This window comes from Rutilus rutilus (genome assembly GCF_951802725.1).
Source record: "Rutilus rutilus genome assembly, chromosome: 18".
NCBI lineage: Eukaryota > Metazoa > Chordata > Actinopteri > Cypriniformes > Leuciscidae > Rutilus > Rutilus rutilus.
This window is the reverse complement of record NC_140231.1, coordinates 25,338,820-25,351,453: the sequence shown is the minus strand read 5'-3', so window position 1 is coordinate 25,351,453 and position 12,634 is coordinate 25,338,820. Positions and strand designations below refer to the sequence as shown.

General features: G+C 34.2%; 1 protein-coding gene across 2 annotated transcripts in view; it reads left to right on the top strand.

Annotated features, from left to right (window-relative positions):
• The window catches only part of specc1lb (sperm antigen with calponin homology and coiled-coil domains 1-like b), a 28,498-nt gene extending 17,005 nt beyond the window's left edge, over positions 1 to 11,493 (top strand). The window contains exons 12-16 of one of the 2 annotated variants that reach the window (XM_084386298.1): positions 379 to 544; positions 1,893 to 1,995; positions 7,249 to 7,365; positions 7,541 to 7,600; positions 9,690 to 11,493. In XM_084386298.1, coding sequence (XP_084242424.1) covers positions 379 to 544; positions 1,893 to 1,995; positions 7,249 to 7,365; positions 7,541 to 7,600; positions 9,690 to 9,779 — 536 coding nt within the window. In that variant the 3' untranslated portion in view covers positions 9,780 to 11,493. The remainder of the gene's footprint in view (positions 1 to 378; positions 545 to 1,892; positions 1,996 to 7,248; positions 7,366 to 7,540; positions 7,601 to 9,689) is intronic. The other variant, XM_084386297.1, reaches the window with a different exon arrangement.
• The last annotated feature ends 1,141 nt before the right edge of the window (positions 11,494 to 12,634 follow it).

The following is a 12,634-nucleotide window of genomic DNA, read 5'->3' as shown; positions in this document are numbered from 1 at the left end:
GAGAATGAACCTCATTGGTTCTTATGCTTGCATGACCAAATTTGAATGCTGTAAACATTGTTCGCTGATCAATGTTAACATGTGAATAAAAATCTATTCAAATAAATCTGTTCATCATATAAAGCGATCGTGACTCTTTAGAAGACTTGGATTAAATTGCTCCATTCATATGGGTTTATTTTATGATCTTTTTATGAACGTTTTGGGTGAATAGACTTTAAGTTGAGGGATAGAAAAGACAAAAAAATCTTCATTTGTGTTCCGAAGATGGACGAAAATCGAATGGATTTGGAACAACATGAGGGTGAGTAATTAATGACAGAATTTCCCTTTAACATCACACAGAAGGTGTAATAATTTTCATAACGTCCTTGTCAGTTTCTGGCAGAAGCAGCGAAGAGTTAAAGAGAGATTTGTCGGTGACAGACGCATCAACGGCATCTTCAATCATCGCTTTGGGCTCGTCCTCTCCCCAGCTTTCTTTGTCTTCAAACTCCTCCTCCCCGACCGCCTCCGTGACGCCCACCACACGAGGACGTTTACGGTAAGCAGCGGACCTTCCTTGTTTGTCCGTATGCCTCCATCTCTTTTATGTTCATCTCTGCTCTGGCTCTTCTTGTGTTGACTTTCTAGAAGACTCTGTCAGGTTTGCCAGATGTCTCTCTGTTTCACACTCGATCTCTGTCTCTGTCTGATTACTGCGGTGTTGACAGGCCAGTGTTTCGATAATGGATGTCACTCGTTTACCTGTCCTGAAACCTGACCGTGGGTCCACCGTGGCTTTTGAATAGGCCATTGGTGGAAGACGAATCATTCTGCACTTTCCTTTATTGTCAGAGCATTTCCTTCTGGTCGTAGCATTAACTTCCTTGCTGGAAAAATCCAGCTAGAACCGACTTCTGATGGTAGCTGGTTTTGCTCAAGTGCTGGTTGGTTGAAACTGGACATTTATGCATGAAGGAAAAATATAAATATTTATTTAAGAATATAATATTTATTTATTCATTTTGTTCCTAATTTATTTTTTATTATTATGTATAATAAAATTATTGTTATTTTTATATAGTGTCAAATCCAAATCAAGTGCTGGCTGGTTGAAAATTGACAATTATGCATTTGGGAAAAAATATGTATAAATAAATATAAACATATTTAATTAATAATATAATATAATATAATATATATATAATTTTTTTATTTTTTATAAAATTTTTATTTCTACTATTATATAGTGTCAAATCCAAATGAAGTGCTGGCTGGTTGAAACTGGACATTTATGCATTTGGTAAAAATATGCATAAATAAATATAAACATATTTAATTAATAATATAATTTTTATTTTTGTATTTTTTTAATTAAATTAAATTTTTTACTGTTATATAGTGTCAAATCCAAATCAAGTGCTGGCTGGTTAAAACTGGACATTTATGCTTGAGGAACAAATATATATATATATATATATATATATATATATATATATATATATATATATATATACTTTTATATATACTTTTATTTTATTTATTATTATTATTATTATTATTATTAGTGTCAAATCTGACCTGATCGAGTCATTAAAGGTTTTATAATTGTATAATTATTATACACTTCAGTGCAGTGAGTTGACATTTCTGTGTGCCTTTCTTTCATATTAATAAACCTTATAATTGCTTCCTTCTATGAGTCTGGTTATCTGTTTTTACAATATAGAATCATTGATCAATTTATTAATAGTTACAGTGTCAGAAACATCTTAAGAAAGTTGCTGCATCTATCAGGTTAATGCAGCTTGGTAGAATTTCCACTCAAAAAAATGAATGATCGTTTTTGCTATTAAAGTTGAGTCCAATACAAAGGAACTGTGCTGTTAAAGTGATTGATGTCTCTCCAGAGAGGAAAGGAAGGACCCTCTGTCTGCGTTAGCCAGGGAATATGGAGGATCCAAGAGGAACGCTCTGCTCAGGTGGTGCCAAAAGAAGACTGAGGGTTATCAGGTACATGTTGTTTTGACATGAGTCACTTGTGATATTAATATAGTCATGCACAATATATATTGAGACCGTATTGAGCTCATTTTAACTGCTTTTCTATTATCGGTCTGGTTAGGCAAATATTAGACGTATTATTATAAAATAAATATCTGCATTTATAAGATCGACCATCATATTGGTTATCGGTCATAACATGAAAGTGTATATTTACCCCTATTAATAATATATATTGGCCTGAGGTAAAAAAACCCAAAAAAACTCACACACACACAAGTTATGACCACAAATTGAAGACCAGTGTATAAACACTACAACCAAAATGTTTGTGGTCAGTACGATTTTATTTATTTATTTATTTAGTTTTATGAAATGAAATTAATACTTTTATTCAGCAAGGATGCATTAAATTGATGAAATGTAACAGTAAAGATTTACATTGTTACAAAAATAAATGTTTCAAATGCTATTCTTTCTTTATGAACTTTCTATTCATAAAATAATTCTATGGAAAAAAGTATCAGTTTCAACAAAAACTTTTATAATAATAAGAAATGTTTCTTGAGCAGCAAATCAGCATATTAGTATGATTTCTGAAGGATCATGTGACACTGAAGACTGGCGTAATGGGTACACAGGAATAAATTACATTTTATAATGTATTAAAATTGAAAACTTTTAAAAGTTGTAATAATATTTCACAATATTACTGTTTTTACTGTATTTTTGATCAAATAAGTACAACATTAGTGAGCATAAGAGACTTCTTTCAAAAACATTAAAGACTAGGGAAATTGTGAAAATGCTTCATAATGCAGTTTAATATATACTTTTTTTGTTTTGTTTTTTGTTCTTTGTTCAGTGTAGCTTAAAATTCTTTCCAATTTCACAGTTGTCAGCATTCAGGTATTCGTGTTTGAGTGTGTTTGATTTTTAAACAGAACGTGACCATGCATAATACACAAATTAATTTTCTATCGCAATGACTCCTCTGCCTTCAAGCGTAAAAAATGTTTACCATTCAGAGAGGGTTTTGGGCCATGATGTTACCATGGTTTCCCTCAAGCCAGGAAGTGTGCTACATTTCTCCCGCTTCATGTCACAAACAGAAAACCTCTCAGCCAATCAGAGCACAGAATCCTTGTGGGCTCAGACTTGTGCTTTTGATGACCTTGTGATTTAAAGTTGTTTTGTCTTTTGATTTTATGGATTCTGATATTAGCAGTTTAGATTTTTGTCTTTTATCGCCTCAGTACAAGTACAACTTTCCCCCTTTCAGTTTCTTTTGTCTTTTTGACACCACACCCCTGAAAAAAAACACAGTCTCTGTCTATTCCTTTCTCTCTACATCTTTGTCTGTCTCTCTGTAAGTGTGCGTGTGATTGATGGTAATGTCCACTAGTGGATAAAAGCCATTTTTCACTGCAACTCTAATGTGTTCATTACAAGCGGCCTGGCTTTACTTGGAAGTGCACTTTTCGCAGAGAGCGCAGCGAACGGGCCTCTGTTTCTCTGTTTTCAATGTGATTAGCCTAATGCTCTCTCCCCTGGGCCTTTCTGCTTTTGCACACAAGACCTCTTTTCATTAGCTGCTCACTTTGAACACTGGCACACAAACGAGAGTGGACACGGGAAGGATGTCTCGATGTCTTTGTAACCCTGTCTCTTCACACGGTTCTGTTGTGCTGACGTTCATTTGGCTGCAAATAACATGGCTGGAGTTTGTACACTGAATTGTTAGGGAGGGTTGTGGACATAACTGGCTACAATGGTATTTAAAGGGATAGTTCACCCAAAAAAGGAAATTCTGTCATCATTTACTCACCCTCAAGTTGTTCCATATCTATATGAAGTTCTTTCTTCTGCTGAATACAAAAGAAGATTTGGAATAATGTTGGTAACCAAACAGTTTCTGGTCCCCATTGACTTCCATAATATTTTTTTTTCTATACTATTGAAGTCAGCAGGAAACCAGCAACTGTTTGATTACCAACATTCTTCAAAATGTCTTCCTTTATGTTCTTCCTTCCTTCCTGTACTTCATACAGGTTTAGAGCTACTTGAGGGTGAGTAAATAATGACAGAATTTAATTTTTTGGGTGAACTGTCTCTTTAACAAATTTACAGTAAAAGTGAAAACAAAATTGACCTTTTTTACGTCAAGTCAGTTCCTCTCAAATTCTCAAGGTGTTTTAGAAGAGTAATCAGAGGTATAGTTCAATTATATTTGGCAACCAGTGTCTATACAGTATATTGGATGGCCACTTTGACTTATGATATATGGTTGTATACACCTAACAAAATCTTTAGTAACACTTTACAATAAGGTTAAATTTGTTAACATTATTAAACGCAGTAGGTATCAGTGAACAAAGATTTACGAAATCTCTCATGCTTACCAAAGCTGCATTTCATTTGATAAAAATACAGTAATATTGTGAAACATTATTGACTTTATTACAATATTTTAAAAAGTCATTTATTCCTGTGATGCAAAGCTGTATTTTCAGCATCATTACTCATGTCACATGATCCTTCCAAAATCATTCTAATATTCTGATTTGCTGCTCAAGAAATATTTCTTATTATTATCAGTGTTGAAAACAGTTGTGCTGCTTAATATTTTTGTGATAGTTTTTTCAGGATTCTTTGATGAATAGAAAGTTCAAAAGAACAGAATTTATTTGAAATAGAAACATTTTGTAACATTATAAATATCTTGACTGTCACTTTTGATTAATTTAATGCATCCTTGCTGAATAAAATATTTTAATATTAGTTTACAATTTTAACAAATTAAATAAGTTAACCTTAATTTATTATAACCCAACATGAATTAACCATAAACAACAGTTTATTTTAAATTTAAACCATTAATACCTAATGCATACATTAACAAATTTACCCTTATGGTAAAGTGTTACTATTTCTTTGTCCTTTTTTTTTGCTATGTTTTTTATTGATATTTTGTTATTTAAATACAATGACATTCACACATCTTTAAGTGTGGCTTAAGTTTCCAAATCCTTTTTGGGGTCACTGTAGTGTCTTTAAGTGGTACGTGTGCTAGCGCAGATCTCTGGATAAAAAGCAGAGCATCGTTATCAGTGTGAGACCATTTTGGTGCTCCACAGACCTCGGTCTTTTCCTGCCTGTCGATCCCCTGCTGCTGTGACCCACTCTGATGAGCTCATCACTTCCTTCCAATCCACTTTCTATGGGTTTCCAGAAAGTCGAGCGAGCGCTCAGCCAATTTACGCCGTCCCTTAGCACGTTTACACTGGCCTGCCACATCTGATAAAGGCTGTTACTCGTTCTTTAAAAATCGAGGGGTCCTTTTTGCTAGAGGACGTGGGTGATAGTGTAATCAGAAAGGGTGCTTCTGTTTCTTTTGGAAACTCTTGAATACACATCAGAAGAACCGCAACGGGTGAACAAATATCAGTTCCAGTAAATTGCTACCATACAGCCTACGTATTTCATTCTGGATTCCAGATACAACAAACAAGACAATGGGTTATAAAAACAGAAAACATACAAAAAAGCAGTAGTTAATGATACTTGCTAGTCTTGTTTTAATGTTCCTCTTTACCTTATTATTGCACCTGCATTACCATTCAAATATTTGGGCTTGATTTTCTTTTTTTAAGAAGTCTCTTATGCTCACCAAGGATGCATTTATTTGATCCTAAATGCAGTAAAATAGCAATATTGAGGTTATAAATATTATTACAATTTAAAATAACACTTTTCTATTGGAATATTTTGAAATGTAATTTATTCCTGTGATGCAAAGCTGAATTTTCAGCATCATTACTCCAGTCTTCAGTGTCACATGATCTTTCAGAAATCATTCTAATATCCTGATTTGCTGCTCAAGAAACATTTCATATTATCACCCATTTTGAAAATAGATGTGCTGCTTAATATTTTTGTTGACACCGTGATTCATTTTTTCAGGATTCTTTGATGAATATGAAACATTCAAAAGAACAGCATAATAGAAAGAAATATAATTTTTGATCAATTTAATGTTTCCTTGCTGTATAAATGTATTGTCTTTTGAACGGTAGTGTATAATGTGTGAATGCAACACGTGAGAGCTGTAGATCTGAGCATTAGTTAAGCAAACGCTGATGCATTAATGAACGCAAACCCTGTTTCCCGGTCACAACAAAACCATAAATGGCTCGCAAATCAGTCGAATGGCTTCTTCCGTGTATGGATTGAAGCATGTGTGAAGTATGTTGATGTAGATAAGCAGGGCTGAATAAATACTTCAGCACGAGGCGAGACTGTCAGTCTGTGAATGTGTCGTGAATGTAAATAACTAGGTGAACGCTGGTCTCAGTGAATGTGAATAAGTAGGTGAACGCTTGCAAGATACTTTTTGTGGCAGTGTGCGAGAAAATAGTTGTTTGCATAACAGTGTACCAAGAATACATTTCACTCGTCAAGGAAATGGAGAGCTTATTGTAAACAAATGCACTATTTTTTTAATTATAATATATGTAATATGTAATGAAGCAAGCCTACACAGAATGTGGCGTATGTTTTCACGATTTCAGTGCTGACTGTTGGGAGAAAAAAAAAAAGCGACATTTTGCAAGATCATTTTAAATTCGACATTAAAAAATGTAGGGCGGGACTTGACTTTGTCTATCGGGAATTGATTGGATGGTTTTGGTTTGCTATTGCTATGATGTCATGTGAGTGACAGGTTGTAAACATGTCGTCAGCAAAGAGAAGAGATGAGGGGAAATTACTTATGATTAAAGATAACAAGGGCACATGAATTCATAATAAATACTGCAATAGAATTGTCCATTTTGATTTTATGGTGAATTGAAACTGTGAAGTGTGTTCATTCTCAGTAAAATGGTCTTAGCTGTGACTGAAAGCACTATTAAAATAGGCAAAATATTTACTAAACAAACAATGTAATGCTTTGAATGTAGCAAGATATGGGTTTTTGGTCAACATACACTTTAAGTATAATGTACACATCACCTCCAAATGAGGGAGGTGTGTTTAACTGTATGAATAGCAGTGTTTGCCAATGTTTCTGTAAACACAGAAAAAAGTCATTATTTCTGACAAGATTTACAGTTGTGGCTCTTAACTACAACCATAATGTCACAGAGACACCGAAAGATTCACTGCTTCATCAGTCCCTCTTCATCACGCACCCAATCCCCTCAGTTCATCTACTGAAATTGTAATTATTGATCTTTCTCTCCCCCCTCCACACAAACACAGAATATTGACATCACCAACTTCAGCAGCAGCTGGAATGATGGGCTCGCTTTTTGTGCCATTCTTCACACCTACTTACCGGCACATATCCCTTACCACGAGCTCAACAGCCAGGACAAGGTCTGTACGTGCACACGCGAACGACACAAATAGGGTGAATTCAGGTCCATCGGAATGTCTTAATGTGGCCCAATTTACCTGAATTCACTCTATATGTTGTGTTCTTTAATATCAGTTAGCATAAAAAGTGCATTCAATTCATGTGTTCACATCACTTCTTGGTTGTCTTTTGCAGAGGCGAAATTTCACTCTAGCCTTCCAGGCAGCAGAAAGTGTGGGAATCAAATCAACACTGGTGAGTTTAATATGAACGTCACAGCTAATTCAGATATGCATCATATTACAATGCCTCAACCTAATATATACACTGCCACAAAGTATTAAAATTTCAGAATCGTGAAAAAAAAAATTATGATATCACAAAAATATTAAGCAGCACAACATTGATAAAATAAATGTTTCTTGAGCAGAAAATCAGCATATTAGAATGATTTCTGAGGGATCATGTGACACTGAAGACTGGAGTATTGGAAATTCAGCTTTGACATCACAGGAATGAATTGTACGGAAGCGTATTGCATTCACTTGAGGAAAAATAATCTACTCTGTTTTTCTGAATTAACGAGTTAATTATCTCAGAATTACGAGATAATTTTTCATGAATAAAAAGTTTTTGCTCTGTTTTTCTGAATTAATGACTTAATTATCTCAAAATTCTGAGATAAATTTTTCTTGAAATAAAATGTATTTGCTCTGTTTTTCTGAATTATTGACTTATCTCATAATTCTGAGATAATTAACTCAATAATTCAGAAAAACAGAGCAAAAACTTTTATTCATTAAAAATTATCTCGTAATTCTGAGATAATTAACTCGTTAATTCAGAAAAACAGAACAAAATATTTTTTTATGAAAAATGATCTCATAATTCTGAGATAATTAACTCAATAATTCAGAAAAACAGAGCAAATACATTTTATTTCAAGAAAAATTATCTCATAATTTTGAGATAATTAAGTCATTCATTCAGAAAAACAGAGCAAAAACTTTTATTCATGAAAAATGATCTCGTAATTCTGAGATAATTAACTCGTTAATTCAGAAAAACAGAGTAGATTATTTTTCCTCAAGTGAATGCAATACAGTTCCGTAGAATTGCATTTTAAGCTGTATTAAAATAGAAAACGGTTATTTTAAATTGTGATAATATTTGACAATATTACTCTTTTTATCGTGTCTTTGATCAAATAAATGCAGCGTTTATGAACGTATTTTTAGATGTATCTTTATGATCAGAGGAGGCATGTTTTCTCCATGTCTCCAGGTGCTTTTTTTATCTTTCCTAATGAAATCCAGTTGTAAACAAATGAAATGTTCTCAGTATGATACAACATCAAATCTCTTTATTCAGATCTGTTTTTGAATTTCCCTCAACGAAGAGGAAAGATGTTTTCAAATTGTGTTAGCCAGCTGTAAAACCTTAATGCAACAAACTATGACATCACTTCCCTGGCGTAACATCTTATATCGAGAAAAAATAAATGACTTCATAAGCCGCAATGATCCTCCTGATTAGTGTTCTTTTGGATGTTTACAGATAATTTAGTCATTCCTCACAGGAATGTTATTAAAATGCATGTTGTTTTTTTCAGTCATTCTTAAAATGTATTTTTCAAAGAAATATTCCTTCCACCCTTTATTGCCATTTCATTAACATTCATTTTAAATACATATTCAAACCAGCTGTTTCGACCCACCCTTTGTTGTTTTATCTTGTTAATTTTCTTTTATTGGTTTAACCCGTCATGCGGTCAAAAGGGCGACATGTACAAATAATTACCCAATTAAAGGGATAGTTCACCCAAAAAATGTTCATTCTGTCATCATTTACTCACCCTCAAGTTGTTCCAAACCTGTATGAAGTTCTTTCTTCTGCTGAACACAAAAGAAGATATTTTGAAGAATGTCGGTAACCAAACAGTTGATGGTAGCCATTGACTTCCATAGTATTTTTTCCCATACTATGGAAGTCAATGGGGTCCAGCGATTGTTTGGTTACCCATATACTGTTCAGCAGAAGAAAGAAACTTCTGGAAACTACAGGTTTGGAACAACTTGAGGGTGAGTAAATGATGACACAATTTTCTTTTTTTGGTGAACTAACCCTTTAAGCTTTTATTATGTAAATAGATGATTAGTAATATGACTTTGTTTACTAGTTTTAATGGTGAAAACTGTGCTGTTTGCTCAACAAGCTGGGGCAAGATACTTGTGTAACATAGCACACAACACCACATAGGTTGACACAAACATCATCTTTTTATGCTGACCAATTGCTCTTGCCTTCCCGTATCTGACTCACTCTCTCACTCTCTGTCTGACAGGACCTTGGTGAAATGGTGCGCACAGAAAGACCCGACTGGCAGAGTGTCATGACCTATGTGACGGCCATCTATAAGTATTTTGAGACCTGAGAATCTCCTTAAACTGGACTGTATTGGCAGCTAAGCTTACCTCGCTTTGCCTTCCTTGCTGTGGAATGCTACACCCAAGATGCTACAAATTTCCCAGATGCCTTAGCTGTGCATGGAGGAAGCTCCCACACAACTTACAGTTCTCTCCCAATGTGTTTTCCCAGAATCCTCTATGGCTGCAGAAACAGGCCAGATCCTACTAAGCTTCTCTGAACGGCAATGCTTTGGAAGAGGGGAAGTGGGAAACACGATTTTAAGTGTATTGTGCCAAGCGATCAACAAAAATATGTATCTCGGAATAGAGATGCCCTAGTTTTATCATAAGGATGCCAGTAATGGTCTTAGATTATCAGTATTTATTCCAAAGAGTGGCGCCACAACAGGTTTCGCCCACAAAAATGATGTTTTTTGTGTTTTCCTTAGCCTGAATAAGCTCAAACCTGATTTATTTAGCCTTTTTTTCCTAATAAGTAAAACAGGGATCCTTAACATTCAACCTATTTGTGTTGCTATTATAATATTGTACTGTTTTCATACGCTAAATGAAAGCTAATATGTCATTTTAAATGAAGCTGTTAGGCCAGAAGTGTATTTTTCCCTCAATGTTCATTCCAACTGATCACTGAAAATGCTGCAAGAAGTTTTTTTTTTGTTTTGTTTTTTAAATATCAGCACAAATGAAATGCATGGCTGCTTGTTTTCTATTTTACTGGATATTTTTCAGCATTTCGGTCCTTTTTGTCTACGCACTACTAATTCTTATTTGACACGTGAAGCCAGCTGGGTTCTGGAAGCTTGCTGATTCAGATTGAGTTTGTCTTATGGGTGTTAAAGCACAAATAAAAAAAGACTGAAATGAAATGTGAAATAAGACGACTACAATCCATCCACACCGTCAGTTCATGGTTTCCTCATGCATTACATACTGTACGTCTGTCAAAGATAAGCCTCTGCACACAAAACTGAAGCCTTACATGGAAAAGAAAAAGCCAAGAGCACAGTTCTTGTTTTAGGTTAACTCTTCAATGCACTGCTCTTTTAATATGTTTGTTTCGGGGCTAATTTGCCCACTTGAGACCTCTTTGAAGGGATCAAGTGGGTTGCAGCAAGGTTTATGCTGCTAATGATGACAGCAGTTCAAAATGAATTTTATGTCAAGGGCAAGTCATGTTTGTTGCGAAACTAACTTATTCTATTTACGCTACAGAGAGCCCTGTCGTGTTTTAAATGATAGATTTTGTTTATATGTGGAAATGTCATTGATACTGACATTGAATTTCCTAGAAAAGGTCAGTAGTGACGAGGAGTATTTTTGTTTGGATCTTCTTGTGAGATGTAAGCTCTGTTTTGCTACCTAATCGCATGGAGTTTGATATGAACACATTGATTTGAACAAAATCAGATCATATCTTGCTGTGCTTTCCTTAAAAACTTGCCATAATTCATATTTGTGTAAATCCTGGATTGTATTCCTTGTTGACACTACAAATACCTTGTTTCACTATTAAGGTTCCTAGAGCACTGTATGACATGGAGGATTTTGAAAACATAAGGTTTCCTGTTAGCAAGGTTTTATGAGAACAAGATCTGTGAGCACAAATACAGTTTGATATTTTTAAATTTGTTCAGTGTGTGTTGATTATTTGTGCGAATGGGCTTGTGCATGAACTTTGACAATAAAGTCTCATTGACTGAAATGTTTGTTGAAACCAGTGTTATTGTAATCTAAAATTAATTAAATATATATATATATATATACTTTATTTGAAATGACTGAAATGAAATAAAATATAAATATCAGGTGAAAGCCCTAAAAAATTAAACAAAAATTAGAAATGTTGTGTTGGGAACTTGCTGAAATAAATACAAATAATATAAATAATAAGCCGATTCAAAATATTATATTAGTATAATAATACTAAAATAACACTGGTTGTAACTCCCCTCAAGCTATTTTCTTACCAAATGTCCCTCGTTTATTTAAACATTATTGATATATTGATCTTATCTTGGTCCTTGGTGGGTCATTGTCACCAGTTAACAATTATTTTTACGGTACATAAATTCAGTACATTACCAGCTTGAGTAGGTTTAACCTTTAGATGTAAAATGTTAAATCAAAGACACCTTTGTGTAGACATTATAGTTTTACAACACACTGACTGTTTCAACTGGTAGTATTTCAATTAATCCAAGGGCACATGACCCTGAAACTGTACACTGTATAAACAATACTGCCTTAAATTTGTAAGTACAATCAACTTGGCTATTTAAGTCATTTCAACTTAAACTGACCTAAAAAATTTGTTAAATCTTGTATAAAAAAAGTTGAAAATTGCTAATGGGTGGATGCTAGTCAAGATTCTATATACTTCTTCTATAAGTACACCTTTTCCTGGAAGTCGTACGGTAGTCTACTTCAGGGAAGGAACAGAAATGGAAAAAAATAAAATAAACTATACCCTTGTCTTGTGGAAAGAAAGAATTGAGCCAGCAGAAAAGGTCTATTTAAACAGCTGTACTCAAGAACTTCCTCTTCCTACGAAAATAACCTTTAATTTTCACACCGATTGTGTCTGGCATTCTGATGTAAGCGTCTATTTGTGACGAATGTTTTTTTTGCATGCATAAACAAGGCTATGGTATAATGGTGAGTATAGAGGCTGTGATTTGATTAAGGGCCACAAAAAGGCTTTGGCTTATGTATTAGATCCAAAACATTAAGAAATGTCATTGCAGTCAGTGTGTGCTGCGTGCTTTAATGAAGTCCTTGGTGGGTGGACATCAGCCTCTGGTTTGCTGATTACATACATTTATCTTCATGTGGCCCTGAGGTGAAGCAGGATGTTTCGACT